Source organism: Gossypium raimondii, chromosome 5, assembly GCF_025698545.1.
Source record: "Gossypium raimondii isolate GPD5lz chromosome 5, ASM2569854v1, whole genome shotgun sequence".
NCBI lineage: Eukaryota > Viridiplantae > Streptophyta > Magnoliopsida > Malvales > Malvaceae > Gossypium > Gossypium raimondii.
Genome location: NC_068569.1, coordinates 17,272,319 through 17,289,612, shown reverse-complemented (window position 1 = coordinate 17,289,612; position 17,294 = coordinate 17,272,319). Strand labels below are relative to the sequence as shown.

Here is a 17,294-nt window from a genome sequence, read left to right as displayed (position 1 = left end):
TGTGGTTTGGTCGTACGTCCCCTGCACCTAATTTTCAAAAATTAAATTGTCCACACGGCCTAGCACACGGGCGTGTGGCTGGCCATGTGACCTAAGTCAGAGAGTTACACGGGTATGGACACAGACTGGGACACGACCGTGTGCCTAATATTGGATGCCCACACGGCTTGGGACACGCTCACACGGCCTGGCCACAGGGGCATGTCCCCCTGCACCTAAGGAAAAATTTTGAAATTTCGTGAAAAATTCTGTGAGTACCCGATCTAGTCCCGACTTATTTCCAATGTATAATTTGGGTCTCGATGGCCCATATAAGGGACATTATGATTGATTAGGTTAGATTTTGGATATGAATAGTAAATGATACAATTTGATTATATTTGATGTGTAAATGTAACACCCCTTACCCGTATTCGACATCGAAATAGTACGAGGCATTACCGGAGTTTACTAATTAATTTTCAGACATTTTATTTTTATCTAGCATTCATATTTATAACCCATCAAAATCAAAACATTAATGAGCTAATGTTAACCAATTTAACTTGTACATGCCATTATAACCAGAATCAAATAATCCAAAATTACCGATAGAACTAATGGATAATGTGATATATCTCCAACAAGCTTCCAATCCAATCGAGCTTCCGATAATTATTTCAAAACATCTAATAATTATACATATTACCAATAATAATTCAATTCCAATAATAAAACACACATATATGTATATAATATTCATTACCAAATAGCATTCACTTCAATTAAATTTATACAAAATATAGTTCATATGAATTTAACCGCTAAATTGCGTAAATACCAAAATTAAGGGTTATTTTGAAAAATTTCTATTTTCTCAATTTCCACCAAATCATAATCTAAATTAATATTTCATTCAATGTACTAATTTAAATAATAAAACAATACATTTCATGTAATTTGGTCACTTTTGACATTTTTTTACAAATTTACCCTTAAAGTTTCACATTTGTTCAATTTAGTCTCTGAACCTAAAACATGTAAATTGGTCATTTTAATGAAAACTCATGCTAGTTGAATAATCATATATTTTCCTCCTCATCCTCTCCATTCCACATCCTTAATGTATATAACATGCTTATAGGTAACATTATCTATAATTTCACCATTTACTTATATATTCATTCAAAGCTGTCCACTTGAGTTGTAGTCACTAAATTATTTATATCTTGAGCTAAAGAACTCCAAATTAAGATCTGTTAATTTTCTCTGAAACTAGACTCACATATATTCTTACCATAAAATTTTCATAATTTTTGGTTTGGCGAATAAGTACAGTTTATTCTTTAAAGTCATCCCTGTTCTGCTGTCTGACAGTTCCGACCCTTCTTTACTAAAAATTAATTATCTCATCGTACAGAATTATAATGATGTTACCGTTTATTTCTATTGAAAATATACTTATTAAGGATTTAAACATATGAATTTAAGCCTCTAATTATTTTTCTCCAATTTTTTATGATTTTCCAAAGTCAGTACAGGGGAACCCGAAATCATTCTGACCTTGTCTCACAAAATCTATTATATATTATAATATACAATTTCATTGCTTACACCGTTTCTTCTATGAGAAACTAGACTCAATAATATTTAATTTAATATTTTTTCACCCTCTAATTCAATTTATACGATTTTTGGTAGATTTTCAAAGTCAGACTACTGCTGCTGTCTCAAAACTGTTTTAGTGTAAAATGTTGATAACTAAATTTATAACACTTTCCTTTCCTTTCTCTTCAATATTTTCCATCACTTTCTCTTATTTCCTTTAATAACATAACAAGAATATAGAACCTTATATAATGAAACTCTTCCTTAACATTAATTTTCTACTTTTCAATAATATCAAACTCAAAAGTATATAAAAATCTTGATGTTTTTACCTTATGCCATTGATTTCAATCTTTAACTTGATTTTTCTCCCTCCTCCAGCTTCTATTTCTTGAATCTAACTTGATATTCTAGCTCCCCATAGTCTCCTGTTATCTTTCTCTCTTGATGGATATGGAAATTCTTTTAATTTCTAAGTGAAAATGGTGAATTTTTGGTAAAGGACCAAATTGTAAAGAAAAGAAAGTTTCTCTCTTTCTTTTCTCTTCATACCTTAGTTGCATGGGGAAAAAGATGATTCTTCATCTTTTCTTCCATATATATATATACTAAATAAATTAATAATAAAATAATAAAATATCATTTAAAATCTAATTAAAATATTAATAAACTAATATTTATTTATTTATTTAATCTAAAATATCTCCAACATCATCATTATTTTCTAGATTTCTCTTTCTTCTAATTGACCATTTTGCCCTTTAGATCTTTTAAAATTCCATCCTTGAGTCATCACTTAATTTGGTAAAATTATAATTTAGTCCCTCATAATTCTTCATCTATTCAATTTGGTCCCAATTCATCCATTTTCCTTAGTTTCTAGATTATTCTACCCTTAAAATATTTACACTATTGGTCCTTCAACTTTTCATATTTACACTTTAACCCCTAAACTTTTGAGTATTTACTCTTGGGTAACAAAACTTTTCCCACTTTTGCAATTTAATCCTTTCTTGAATTAATATGTCATAATATACTTCCCAATGTTGACATAAATCAATTACCCTTTTTATCACTTTATTTCCTTATTTTTCCATATCAGGGATATTATCTTACTTTCACACTGTAGAAATTTTCGGGATATTACAATTTCATAGCTAGTTAACCCTTCCAGCTTCTAGAATTCAAAGTCTACATTTTATACAAATAGGTTCTTTCCTTAATTAATCACTAAATCGATAAAATTTTCATATCAGTATTTTCATGCAACCTTCCTATCATAATGCAACCCATGTCATAATTTTAAAATAATTTTTTTCATCGGATTTGTGGTTCTGAAACCACTGTTACAACTAGACCTAAAATTGAGCTGTTACAATAAACTCTGGTAATGCTCCATAACCCTGTTTCGGCGACGAATATGGGTTAGGGTGTTATATTTTCAAAAGTTTGATAGTCAAATTTGACTCTTTTTAAAAGATTGAGGGCCAAATTGATAAAATATGTAAAAGTTAAGGGTTAAATTGGACATTAAGCCATAAGCAAATTCCAAAATTCCACCACTGTTTAGTTTGGGCCTCTCAAATTGAATGGCCTATTCTGTTTGAAACTGTAACTGGGCTAGAAAGAAACAGCATTTATCAACTGGTAAAATGGTAAGTCTAGAAAGTCTAGAAACTTGAAAGCAAATCGATAAAGCACCCCCTATAACCTCAACAAAAATAACAAATCATGCACTCACAGGCGACACACAGAAACATAAAACACTTGCCAACACATCTTTTAAATTCAACCATCTTCACATAATCAGTATTTTGTCTGATCATCCATTATTCTCCTAAATCCTAATTTCACTTCACAAATAACTCATCTACTCATTACATTACCGTCGCCCAAAATCTTCGTGGTCTACCCACTTCGATGGAAGTAGAGAAAGGGAAAGGAACCGACGTTTCAGACGTACAGGGCGAAGATGACCTCGACGAGGAACCTGGGGAGGAAATTGAATCAGCTCCGCCTCTTAAGGTTGGTGAGGAGAGAGAGTTGGGTAATTCCGGTATCAAGAAAAAACTCCTCAACAATGGTATCCATTGGGAAACGCCTGAGTTTGGCGACGAAGTCACCGGTAATTTCCATTATATTTATTTCTAGACTTCAATTTCTTTTAAAAAAATATCCTTGTATTGGGGTTATTTTTAGTTTTTGAGTAAACAGTGATCGAAACTATGCAGTTCATTTCGTGGGTACTTTGCTTAACGGGATAAAGTTTTGTTCCACAAGGGATAATGGTGAACCGATGACTTTTAAGCTTGGTGAAGGTGAGTTTTTGGAGGTTTAATCTTGATGGTGCTGCCTGATCAACTGTTTTATTCAGCTTAATTTATGTTTTAATGGGTTTGATAGGTAAAGTGGCTAAGGGTTTGGATAATGGGATTACAACTATGAAGAAGGGGGAACGTGTATTGTTCACATTGCCTCCGGATTTCGGTTATGGAGCTGAAGGGCGTGATGGTGTCCCACCTGATTCAATTGTACAATTTGATGTTGAACTTCTTTCGTGGATCACTGTTGTGGACATATGCAAAGATGGTGGTATCATTAAGAAGATTATGGAGAAGGGAGAGAGGAATGAACGGCCTAGTGATTTAGATGAAGTTCTTGGTACTCTGAACTCTTAAGTACTGCAAAATTTTTCATCATTTGCTTTGTTTCTAAATTGATTAATAGGAGGTTTATAGTGATTGCTTTTATTTTAAATCCTCTTTATGCAGTCAAGTATCAAGTGGCGCTTGCCGATGGGACTATTGTAGCAAAAGCCTCTGAAGAAGGATATGAGTTTTACGTGAAAGATGGTAATTTTAATTGAATGTTGAACTTTTACGGTAGTTGGGAAGAGATATTAAACTTTTTATAAACAGAAGTTCTCAACATGTTTTCTGTTTTTGCAGGTCATCTTTTTCCAGCATTGACAAAAGCAATTGTAACAATGAAAAGGGGAGAGAAGGTCAAGCTAATTGTTCAACCTAAGTGTATGTTGTCATATGATAATTGGATTACTGCAATTCAAATCTTGATTGACTTTTATTCCAAGAGATCAATATTGCAAGTTTTACAGTGTATTGAGTTCAATGCCAGATGCTTTTGGAGATAAGGGGAAGGAGGCTACTGATGGGTTCCCAAGTATCCCACCAAATTCAGTTTTGAACGTTGAACTGGAATTGGTCTCTTTCAAGCCTGTTATCGATGTTACAGGAGATTCTAAGGTATTCAAAAAAATTCTGAAAGAGGGAGAAGGTGCTCTTGTAGCAAATGAAGGTGCTGCAGTAACTAGTGAGTATATTCACCCATTATGATATCTTATCTGTGTTCTTCCAAATCAAACTAGATTCAGAGGTAGTGGATACTGTTCCACTTTCCATTTAGGTTTGGAATGGGATTAGTACTGGATTGTATCTTAAAGGTGTAAGATATGTCAACAGTAAAATTGCTTAACAAATTATGGTCTGTAAGGTTTAGGTGTATGTTTATTCTTGCTCTTTTAGCAATAAATGAAATTGGACATGAAAATTTTGTTTCCAACTTGTTTGGGAAATGTTGGTATTACGGATTGTTTCATTGAGGTGACTCGACCAATGTATTATATCATGATCCCATGGCCTTGCACAATTCCTATGCTCTAAATATCTTTACCAGTGCTTCTTCTATAAACGCTTAACTCCTTATTTGCAGTTAGCTATATTGCTTGGTTAGAAGATGGTACTGTATTTGAGAGAAAAGGAGTTGATGGAGGGCAGCCATTGGAATTTATAACAGATGAAGGTTGGTGTACCCTTATATTGCAATTTTGCTAGATGATCAGTAAAAAACTTTAGACCATATCTAACTATTTACCGATTTGACAAATAGAACAAGTGATTCCGGGTTTGGACCGAGCAGCAGCAACGATGAAGAAGGGGGAACAAGCATTGTTGACAGTTAGTCCTGAGTATGGTTTTGGTAGTGTTGTAGCGGAGCGTGATCTTGCTGTAGTCCCACCTTCTTCAAACCTAGTCTATGAAGTTGAAATGTTGGATTTTGTTAAGGTGACAACTGTAGCCCTATAGACTTGTTAAACATGACAGCTCCTTTAGTCCCTTACTAATTTGTAGCAGGTATTTCCTTAGGCATTGATCTCTAGTTCTGGTATGTTGGGTCCAAATTCTCCTCTAAATCTTTATCTACCATCCTGATCTATTTGGGATTCTTTCCTCATCCACCCCCCCCCCCCCCGCGCGCCTTCTTTTCCAGTCAGTATGTTCCTGAGGTTAGATGGTCATGTTATTATCTGCTGTGTTTTATATCTGCTTAATGAATTTAATAGGAAAAAGCCCCATGGGAACTGAATAATCAAGAGAAAATTGAGGCTGCTGGGAAAAAGAAAGAAGAAGGGAATATTCTCTTTAAAGATGGGAACTATCAACGAGCAGGAAAAAAGTATGATAAGGTAATCACAAAGCATTGATTTTGTCTGATTAAAATACAGAGCCTAGATTGTATATTTGAAATAATTAATTTCTGCTATCTGTTTTGTACCATTAGGCTGTGGACTATGTCAGTGAAGATGGACTCTTTCAGGATGATGAGCAAAAGCAAATAAAAGCATTGAGGATTTCTTGCTGGTTGAATGGTGCAGCATGTAGCCTCAAACTAAGTGATTTCTGGGGGGCGATCCAGTTATGTTCCAAGGTGAGTTGCCAAGCTACCAACACAAATCTGTATGATTGAAATGGTAGATGATTCCCCCAGTTAGTATGGTAATAATGATGTCTTGGAAATTGGTCATTAGTGCATGAAAGGATGAACTTGCAAAATTAAACCTCTTTTATGTTCAACCTCTGTTTCCATTGAAATTGGGAATTTACTTTTGTTTCACTATTATATATTCACTTTTGTGCCTTTTATTGTTTGACATACGTAATAGTGAAAGAGCTCTCAATGAGGGCGTATCTCGTGTCATCACTAGCTTCTTGAAGGTGTATGCATTAGTTTCAAAATGTAAGGGCAAAGGCTGGCATTTTTTAAGTACTATATCTAGCACTGAAGATCACATATAAATTTTGCTCTAGTTGATTAGCTGGAAAACATGCGTCTTACTTCATTCTAAAGCTTGATCTTTCTCTAGGTACTAGATTTCGAGTCCCACAATGTGAAAGCTCTGTATAGGCGGGCACAAGCCTACATGAAAACTTCAGATCTAATATCAGCTGAAATGGACATCAAGAAAGCTCTTGAGGCTGACCCCCAAAACAGGTAAAGACGGAACTTATTCAATCTGCAAGTTCTTTGTAATGGCCAAGTTGTCAATAATCGTGTTCCTTACATTTGCCAGGGAGGTGAAGCTACTTCAGAAGACACTGAGACAACTCCAAGTTGAAAGCAACAAGAGGGATGCTAAACTCTTTACAAACATGTTTGCACGAATGTCAAAGGGATCATCTATGCCCATTAAGGTGAGTGGTGTTCCAACAATGTTTTATATGTGGTGAATGTACAACAATTCATATTGAAGGAAACTATTCTGTATCAACTCCATAACTTATATAGGTGACGAGCTACATGTTAGACATTGTTTTGTTAATGATGATTGAGATGAATCTATTTGAATATTTTTATGGCAGAAATTGAAGGTTGAGATAGCAGAGCCTGAGAAGAGTGAAGAGGCTGCAGCAACTGAAAGGGAATGCGTGGCTGAACCTTCAACACCTTCTGAAGATAGAATGGCAGTTGATCAGAGTTGAGAAATTCCATTTATCACTTGTTATCCATCTAACAAAAGGTTAAAAAGGTCTAATGTTCAAAAACCAGCACTTCTCCCTCAGCCTTGCTCGCCTGTAAGTTTTAGCTGGAAAGAGAGGAGAAAATTAGTGTAACCGAACTCAGTGTTAAAATGTTAATTCCTATAAACTGAAAGAAGGGATGAAAGAAATGATGATCCCGATATGAAGAGGCGATTAAGATGTCCTAATATTTCATATTTAATCATAAACATTGAACCTTAACCAAAATCTTGCACATTGTATGTGTTTCTGTTGTTTGTAGTTGAACACAGGTGGGTTGATTGTTCTTCATTAACAGAGCACCCCTGTGTCTGCTGCACTCGTTTCTCTATGTTGATTTGGAATGTAGGACTCTTGGATTTTGACCATTAAACCGTATGTATGGTTCCTCCATGAACATAAAATCAGTTTCTACCGACAATTTTTAGAGCAGATGAGACGTCTAAACTTTTATCCGTTGTGATTTAGATTTGAAAATTTTGCATAACCAGAAAATTTGAATCCCACACGATTTAAATTTACAATTTACCATCTGCTTGTGAAATATTTTTTTTTTGAATAACAATTTAAAATCTAGTTTATGTATGAGATATTTTTATAAATGATAAATTAAAATCCATAATTATCCAAACTATTCAACCTGAAGTGAGGTACCTTAATATAAAGTTATTCAAATTTAAAATTAAATTAATTTGGCTTACATGCCAAAAAAATCCTTAAGAAAATGCAAAAAAATCAATTAAGACCCCAAATAAGCTCTTTTTATTAATTAAAATAATCAATTATGCCCTTTCGTTAACAATTTTTATCATTAACCACGTTGACCGTTACACTAATTTGACGGACCAGTTAGATAATAACACGTGGCAGTTTTTGATTTAATCTAATGTTTTTCCATAAAAAATATTTAAAAATAAAAATATCATCAAAAATATTTAAAATATTTAAAATATTTAAAAAAATAAAATTTTAAAAATTCTAATAAATTATAAAAAATATAAAATTAATAAAACTTATTTAAATTTAAAAAACATATTGTAATTCTTAAAAAAAATGTAACATTATAAAAATATTTAAATTGATATAAACTTGTAAAAAAAATATAAAAAAACATAAAAACTTGAAATGGTCTGGTTAGCCCGAAATTGGCAAGAGTATTGATTCGGAGAAAGCCATTAGACCGGTTGACCAGGGAACCAGACAATTGAATCAAATTTTTTAATATTTTTATCAAACCAAAATTTTATTATCCAACTATTAGCATATGCCAGAATGAAATATTCTAATTAAAATTTTTAGAATTGAATTGATGGTCAAACCGATTAGGCCATCGGTTTACCAGTTTAACTGATCCGTCCAGTTTAATTAAATAAAACATAATAAATCAAAATATTAAAATATTAAAAAATTAAAAAATTAAAAAAAATTGGTTCAACCATCTGGTTCCCAGGTCAATTGGTCTAATGGCTTTCTCCGAATCAATGCCCTTGTCGATTTCGGTCTAATTGATCCAACCAACTGATCCAATCCACTTCAAGTTTTTATGATTTTTTTTATAATTTGTATAAGTTTATACCAATTTTAATAATTTTTTTATAATTTTTATGATTTTTATAGACATGTAATACATTTTTATAAAGGTTTAAATATTTTAAATATGTTTTATTAATTTTATAAAAAATTATATTTTTATAATTTCATATCAATTTTCATATTTTAAAATATTTAATAATTTTATATATTTTAATAATTTTTATGATTTTTAAATAAATTTTATGAGAAAATATTAAATTAAACCGAAGTTGCTATATATCATCATATGGTTGATCTATTAATTTATTTTAATGGTCAATGTGATTAATGATAAAAACTGCTAATAGAGAAATTTAATTGATTATTTTAATTGACAATGGATTTAATTAGATGCAAATTTAATATAAAGAATTAATTATTATTATTTTCACATTTTGTTAAGGGCTTTCTTCCTTAAAAAGAAAAATTCAGTGAATTTAATTCCACTCGTTTGTTTGACAGAAGTAATATCAAATCCTAGCCTATACAACTACTACGAAAATGACATCATCACCCAATCTCACTACTAAAAGCTTAAAACCCCTTTGTCACAATTTAATTAATGAAAATAGCTAGTTGGAATTTATACGCATTAACAAAACTAAACATAAAACTAAGATGATCATAAAAGATAACATCACCAAAATTGAAACTACGAAGCTGCTCCGGATTACTGCCAACAATTTCCTTCATGGGAAACATGAATCGTTCGACTACTGGGGAAGCTCACCAATAGAGTCCTGCAAGGAACGCAAAGAAAGTTTTGAGCCAGTTGAAGCAGAAATAACCCTTGTTGCATCAACTTCAACAATAACCGAGTAAACTGCAAGAATTAAACCATCTCTTAGAGCCCATAATTCCGCAACAATGCCTGTTGTAACTCCAGCTTGTAATCCAGTTGCCATCAGAATCCCGAAGGAGTGTCCCTGCCCCAGCAGAGTCAGGATTACCAATTGAAGATGCATCGTAGTTTAATTTAACCCATCAATTTTCAAGAGGAGATTAGGAGTGAACAAAATTTGATTTAATTTGAAAAACTCGATAAAAAATTTAAATTTTAAGTTAAATAGTTCGAGTTATTTGAGTTAATCGACTTATTCGGATCAATTCGAATAAAAAAAATCAAATTTTTCGGTTTAACTCGAATATGATTACACAATTCGAGTTATCTGAAAATCCAAATAAGAAAAGGTAAAACTACTTGTTTTGATAATTGTTTACTCATTAAACTAAAAGGTAAAACTATTATATTGTTTATGTAGTTAAATAATCTTGTACTTTGTCTACTTGTTAAATAATCGATCTATATAAATGTAACATTGAGTATAATTAATAGGATTTGTTAACTTGACTCGAAATTTTTTGACTCGACTCAATTCGATTTGAAAAAAATTCAAATTGAGTTCGGTTGCTAAATTAGAATTTGTCAACTCGACTAATTCAAATTTTTTTTACTCAATTCGATTTGATCAAATACTCACTCTTATAAAAGGTCTTTATAAAGCTTGATCGCTTTCTATGCACCATTCCTAACTTCCAAAAAAATTGTTTGGGCTAGCCGCTCCTTATAAAGGATAAGCAAAAAAGGAGAAAAAAGATCCCCTTTTATCACAAACCTCTAGTAGGGTATGAACTATGAAGGCACCAAACATTAGGCCATTCCAAACAATTTGCGCACAAGTTGAGCTCATTCAAAGCATAATGATCTTTCTTGATCAGGATGCCAATATCACATAATGCATCATCAATCCAGCCTAGCCTATCACAAGTTTTCTCAATAACTATTTTTACTGTCATTCAACCCTTCCTCCTTGACTTCAAAACAATCTTTATTTACTTGTCAAACATAATTGAATGATAAAAATAAAGATTTTTTTTTGTTTAACTGTAAAGAGAATACCTTTTGACTTCAAAATTTCATAGTGATTGGAATTGGCAGGTACACCCATTCGAGTTGAATCAATTAGATTATGAATCACTTTATAAAAAAAATTGAATTTTTTATAATTTTTAAAACTATTTAATATTTATATTTTTAAAATTTTTATTTAATTAAAGCCTAATCAATAATTAAATTAATTCAATTGAGAATTAATCACTTGACTAATTCGACTATTAATTTAGCTCTAAAACCACACAAAAACTATGTCTATTAATAAAAAAATTAAAACTCAGTATTTTATCTCTCACAAAAGAGATCGACAATAAAAAGGGTAAATTATATCAAATATTATTAAATTTTAGTAAGTTTATGTTTTATTGACTAAATTTTAAAAAGTTACAAAATAGTTAATCTATTCGAAAGTTTTTATTTAAATCATTGAGTTGTTGTTGTATGGTCTTTTTTGTTCCCAACCCCTTTTTACCAATCGAAAGCTCTCCTTCTCCTTCTCTTCTATAATTTTTTTTCATGATACAACTTTGAATGTTACCAATTTGTGAACTAAAATCCAAATAATTTTCTTCTTTGATCTCTGACACTAACCACTAGATAAACTTGAATTGTGGTATGTTCTTCTACTTGTCTATGAATATTGATCTTCCGTATAGATTATCAAATGATCGTTTAGAGCTGACTAGCCAGACTTTTTTTAAAAAAAAAACTTAACATCCTAATGACTTAAATAAAAACCCTCAAATGGTTTAGTAACTTAAATGAAAATTTTTTATTAGTTCAGTAACTATTTTGTAATTTTTAAATTGATCAACCAAAACATAAACTTACTAATAATTTAATAACCGGAGCATAATTTACCCTAAAATAATATAATATAAAATCAAACAATTTAATAAGGTTTCAAATTAAACCCAAAAAGAGTTAAAATATGTCAAAATATTACTTTGATGGATATTTTATTTCAAGAAATGTACCAATCTACATAAATAATATAAGATTTGTGATACCCAAAATTTTATGTTTTCCGCAATGCATGGAGATATATTATTAGGAAATAATTTTATATACCAAGCATTTACCATTTTCTATTGATAAAAATTTAATTATGTTATCTGTAGAAAAATCTTCTGTAGAAATACCATTAGTAGAAAATCATAAATTTGTGCAGGATAAAAATTTTACACCATCAAATCAATGATGTGACAAGACAATGCAACGTAGAAGCAACCATGTTCATAATAAGACAGGATCCTTATCAGAAAACTGTACAGGATTCAAATAAAATTAAAAAGAGTTTTAGAATTCTCTTATAAATAGAAAAAGAAAAAGCCTAAAGAAAGCATCAAAAAATAGTTTAGAAATCTTTCTTTTCTTATTAGTAATAATTATTTACTAACTATTACATATGAGATCCTATTACATGTAACGATAGAAAATATAGATGATTAAAATTATAATAAGGAATATTTATATTATATTTAAACATAGAAATATAATATATTCTATATAATATTACTCATATTATCCTCTCCTTAATTAATAGATGAAATTAATGATTTAGCAAAAGATCTAGCAATAAGTTAGACTTCTATTAATGAATATGCAAAACATCAAGAGTAGAAATCAAAGAGATTAATAATAAAATTATTGAGCTCTTTGAACCTAATAAATTTACTACTGAAATACAACCAAAATTATCACATTTAAGACACCTATCAATACCAAAAAACTGGATGATAGAAAAATAAGTAGTGCAAGTACTTCTAAACCTGTAAGTACTATAGAATATATGTAAATCGAAATAAATTATATTTCAAAATGCTGCTATAACAAATATAAATGACAATTTAATTTTACCTCAAATACTTTAATAGAGGAAGAAGAGGATAATATAAGTACAAGTTCTACACCAATATGAATGAAAACAGTTCATATTCCTATTTTTCCTCAGAACCAAGTAGAAATTCTAGAAACACTAGAATGGAAGAAATACAACAAATGAAAATTGGAACAAGTGATGTAATTACATTTTCAAATTTTCAATCCAGAAATATTACACATATATTGAAATTACATTTCAATTTAGAAAATATAAAACATATTCATTGCATGCTTTATTAGATACAGGAGCTACAACTAGTAGTTGCAAAAAGAATGTCATTCTTGTAGAAAATGGGAACCTATGAAACATCTAATAAAAGCAATAGAAATAGATGGTAATGAAACCATAATCCAATATAAAGCTAAAATGTACCAATCTACATAAATAATATAATATTTGTAATACCCAAATTTTTATGTTTTCCTGCTATGCATGGAGATATATTATTAGGAAATAATTTTATATACCAGCATTTACCATTTTCTATTGATAAAAATTTAATTATGTTATCTTTAGAAAAATCTTACGTAGAAATACCATTAGTAGAAAATCATAAATTTGTGTGTGATAAAATTTTACACCACCAAGAAAAGAACAGATTAAACAACTTGAAACAAGTCATTGGTTGTTTAAAATTTTAGAAAATAATTTTAGAGAAGAACATTAAAAATATGGTAAAATAGCCCTAGATATTGTGAAATTAAATTGGAAAATCGCAATAAAATTATTAGAGTTAAACCAATGATCTATACTAAACAAGATATAGATGAATTTGATATACAAATTAGAAAATTTGAAAATTTGATTGTAAATCGGGATTTTGGAAAATCATGCTAACCGAAAAATCTAAACCTTTAACAACTTTTAGTGCTCCTAATGGACATTATCAATGGAGAGTAATGCAATTTGGATTATGTAATGCACCGCAAATCTTCCAAAGGTGGATGAATTCTATATTTAATAAATATAAAAAAATTTGTGTAGTCTATATAGATGATATTTTAATATTTTCAGATACATTAAAAAAACATAGAAAACATTTAAATATTATTTCTCAAGAATTCATAAAGCATGGAATCATATTAAGCCCTAAGAAAATAGAATTAGAAAAACAGAAATAGAATTTTAGGATTGAAATTATCTGCAGATGGTCTTAAACTACAAGATCATATTATAGTAAAATAAAAGAATTTCCTGAAAATATTGAAGATAAAAGCGACTTCAACAATTTTTAGAAATTATTAATTATGGAAGAAACTTATTTCCTAACTTATCTAAAAAATATGTAAGTTATATGAAAAATTAAAAAGGAAAAACATTTTATCCGGTCATAAAAGACTCGAAATTATACAAAACCTAAAATCCGAAATAAATCATAGTCCAAAAGTTTATTTACCTAAACAATGTGATAAATTAATTTTAGAAATAGATGCCTCACAAAATTATTGGGATGTATTTTAAAAGCTAAAACAATAAATGATGAAGAACTAATATGTGGATATAGTTCAAGAAAATTTAAACCAAATGAAATTAATTATGTTATATATGAAAAGAATTATTAGCAATAAAAAAGAGAATAAAAAATTTTCTTATATATTTAGCACCTGAAAAATTTATTATAAAAATTGATAATCATGAAGTTAAACAATTCTTTACTAACAAAAGTTTGGAATCTGTACCTAGAAGAATTAGATGGTACAATGAATTATGTACTTTTAATTTTGAAGTTTTATATGTAAAAGGAACTGATGATATTATTGCTGATTATCTTAGCATGCCTTATGGATAGAGGTAAAAAACCTCTAGAAAAAGTTGGTGAATGGACAACTGTCCATAAAAGACCCAACAAAGGGAAAACAACAAATTCTAATCAAGGATTTGTGACTATACCTGCATAAGCACCTTTTTATCCTAATCAAGGATATTATGTGCCATATCCAATGGTAAGACAACCAGTTGGAACTCATTTATCATTAACACCAAAAACGGTAAGTCAGTTCCCTTGGGTTCCAATATCCAAATTCAGCATTCCAAGCCAGTTATGTTGAAATGATAAAAGGAGCAAAAATTTTGTTGAAACAACAACAAATTCAGGAAATAAAAGATTTTTACAATCTAGGCTTACCACTAGAACTATATAATTTTATTAATGAAATGTGGAAAACTTATATTTCTGAACAAAGAGCCAATTTCAAAAGAGCTCTTACTAAGTTTTCACAATTTTTAGTTGAAAAAACAACTAAAGAAAATGAAGCTCAAGATTTATTACTAAAATCTATTTGATATAGAGATTGGGAAGAGCTTGAAATAGAATATATATAGAGATATTAAGGAGATAAACAATCTTCTTAATATATTTCAATATTTTATTAATAAAGAAACAAATAGTCCTGTTATGAATAAAATATTTAGACTATGTTTATATAATAAAGCTAGAAAAATTTTACCAGAGAAATTTTTACAAAAATAAATGGAGCTATTTGCAAACATCAAGCTCAATTTCAAAAGGTTTTTTATAATATTTTCTACAAGCTTATGTTTTACTAATGATTTAGATGAAAAATTTCCTATTATAAAATTTAGATTGGATCATGAACCATTTGATATAAGTAGTATTGCGTGGGGTTTTGTTAAAGAAATAGTAGTTCAAAAATTTTCTTTTCATCTATTAAAATATTTTCCTGCATCTATTAAGTCTATATTATTAAACATAATAAATAAAAATGACTTTTACTATTATTTTCATATTGAAATAAGCAGCCTTATTGGCATTGCTGAAATTTATAGACTCTGGGCTGATGGAAGATGAATATTGGCATATGAAACTGGAAACATCATTATTAAGTGATAACTCAAGGATAAAATTTTAAAAGATCATAAAGGGTAAAATGGTCAATTAGAAAGAGAGAGAACTCTATAAGGCAATGATGATATTAGAGATATTTTGATGATATTTTATAATTATTTAATTAGATAAATATTATTTTGTTAAAATTTTATAAGATATTTTATTATTATTTTATTTAGTATATAAGGAAAGAAAGATGAAGAATCCATGCACCCACGTGAGAAGAGAAAAGAAGAAATAAATTTTCTTTTCTTTACAATTTGGTCCTTTTACCAAAAATTCACCATTTTCACTTAGAAATCAAAAGAATTTCCATAGCTACCAAGAGAGTAAAATAATAAGGAGACTATGGGGAGCTAGAATATCAAGTTAGATTCAAGAAATAGAAGCTGGAGGAGAGAGAAAATCAAGTTAAAGATTGAAATCAATAGAACAATGTAAGAACATCAAGATTTTAATATATTTTTAAGTTTGATATTATTGAAAAACCATGAAAATGATGTTAAAGTAGAGTTTTCTTGTATAATTTTCTATGTTCTTGATATGTTAGTGAAGGGAAATATTGTAGAGAAAGGAAAGGAGGGTGTTATAAACTTGGTTATCAACATTTTGCACTAAAATAGTTTTGGATAGCAGCAGTAGTCTGACTTTGAAAATTCACCAAAAATTATAGAAATTGAATTAGAGGTTCATTAAAGTATTAAATTAAATCCTATTGAGTTTATTTTGTGAGCAAAAGAGTTTCATATTTTGAGGTATATGAATTTTTGTGAGACAAGGTCAGATTGATTTCGGGTTCCCCTGTTCTGAATTTGAAAAATCATCAAAAATAGTAAAAAAATAATTAGGGGTTTAAGTATATATGTTTAAATTCTTAATGAGTCTATTTTCAAGAGAAACAAACAGAGACATCATCCAAACCCCGTACTAAGAGATAATTAATTTTTAGTAAAAAAGGTCGAAGTTATCAAACAGCAAAACATGGATAAATCTGAAGATTTTACTCTACTTATTGGATAAATTATAAATTCTGAAATTTTTATGGTAGAAAGATATTTGAGTCTAGTTTCAAAAAATTAAACGGATCTTAATTTAGAATTTTGTAGCTCAAGATATAAATAATTTAGTGGTTATGACTCAAGTGGATAGCTTTGATATGAACATATAAGTAATAGTGGAATTATAGATAATGTTACATATAAGTATGTTATATACCTTAAGGATGTGGAACGGAGAGGAGGAGGAGGAAAATATATATGAATATTTAGCTAGCATGGGTTTGCATTAAAAATGGCTAATTTGCATGTTTTAGGCTCAAGGACTAAATTGAATAAAAGTAAAATTTTAGGGGTATGTAAAAATGTCAAAATGACCAAATTGCATGAAATGAATTGTTTTATTGTCTAAATTAATATATTGAAAGAAATTATTAATATCAAGTGGGTTTAGATCTTTAATTTTGTTGTATGATGATATTATAAAGTGATTTTGTTAAATATTGATATTAGGATCAAATTGTGAACATGGTTAAAATATTAGGTTTAGTATTAAATTTATATTTTATTAAGGATTTTATGATAGCCTAGAATATTTGGATAAATTATTAATTGAGAAAAATTTAGTAGATTTGATAGATTAACTAGTTAAGGGACTAAATTGTAAAAGTTGTAAAAGCTAGGTAATTGTGTAAAT

General features: G+C 29.5%; 1 protein-coding gene across 2 annotated transcripts; it reads left to right on the top strand.

Annotated features, from left to right (window-relative positions):
• Positions 1 to 3,291: 3,291 nt before the first annotated feature.
• On the top strand, positions 3,292 to 7,776 carry LOC105769697 (peptidyl-prolyl cis-trans isomerase FKBP62). Of its 2 annotated transcripts, XM_012590497.2 has the most exons (13): positions 3,292 to 3,712; positions 3,819 to 3,905; positions 3,991 to 4,248; positions 4,359 to 4,439; positions 4,536 to 4,616; positions 4,723 to 4,917; positions 5,317 to 5,406; positions 5,494 to 5,669; positions 5,948 to 6,070; positions 6,166 to 6,312; positions 6,749 to 6,876; positions 6,956 to 7,076; positions 7,245 to 7,776. In XM_012590497.2, the coding sequence occupies exons 1-13, from the start codon at positions 3,508 to 3,510 to the stop codon at positions 7,362 to 7,364; spliced, it is 1,812 nt and encodes a 603-aa protein (XP_012445951.1). In that variant the 5' UTR covers positions 3,292 to 3,507; the 3' UTR covers positions 7,365 to 7,776. The 2 variants fall into 2 exon arrangements, with proteins under 2 accessions (XP_012445951.1, XP_012445952.1); XM_012590498.2 differs by lacking the exons at positions 3,292 to 3,712; positions 3,819 to 3,905 and having other exon boundaries at positions 4,221 to 4,265.
• Positions 7,777 to 17,294: the final 9,518 nt, after the last annotated feature.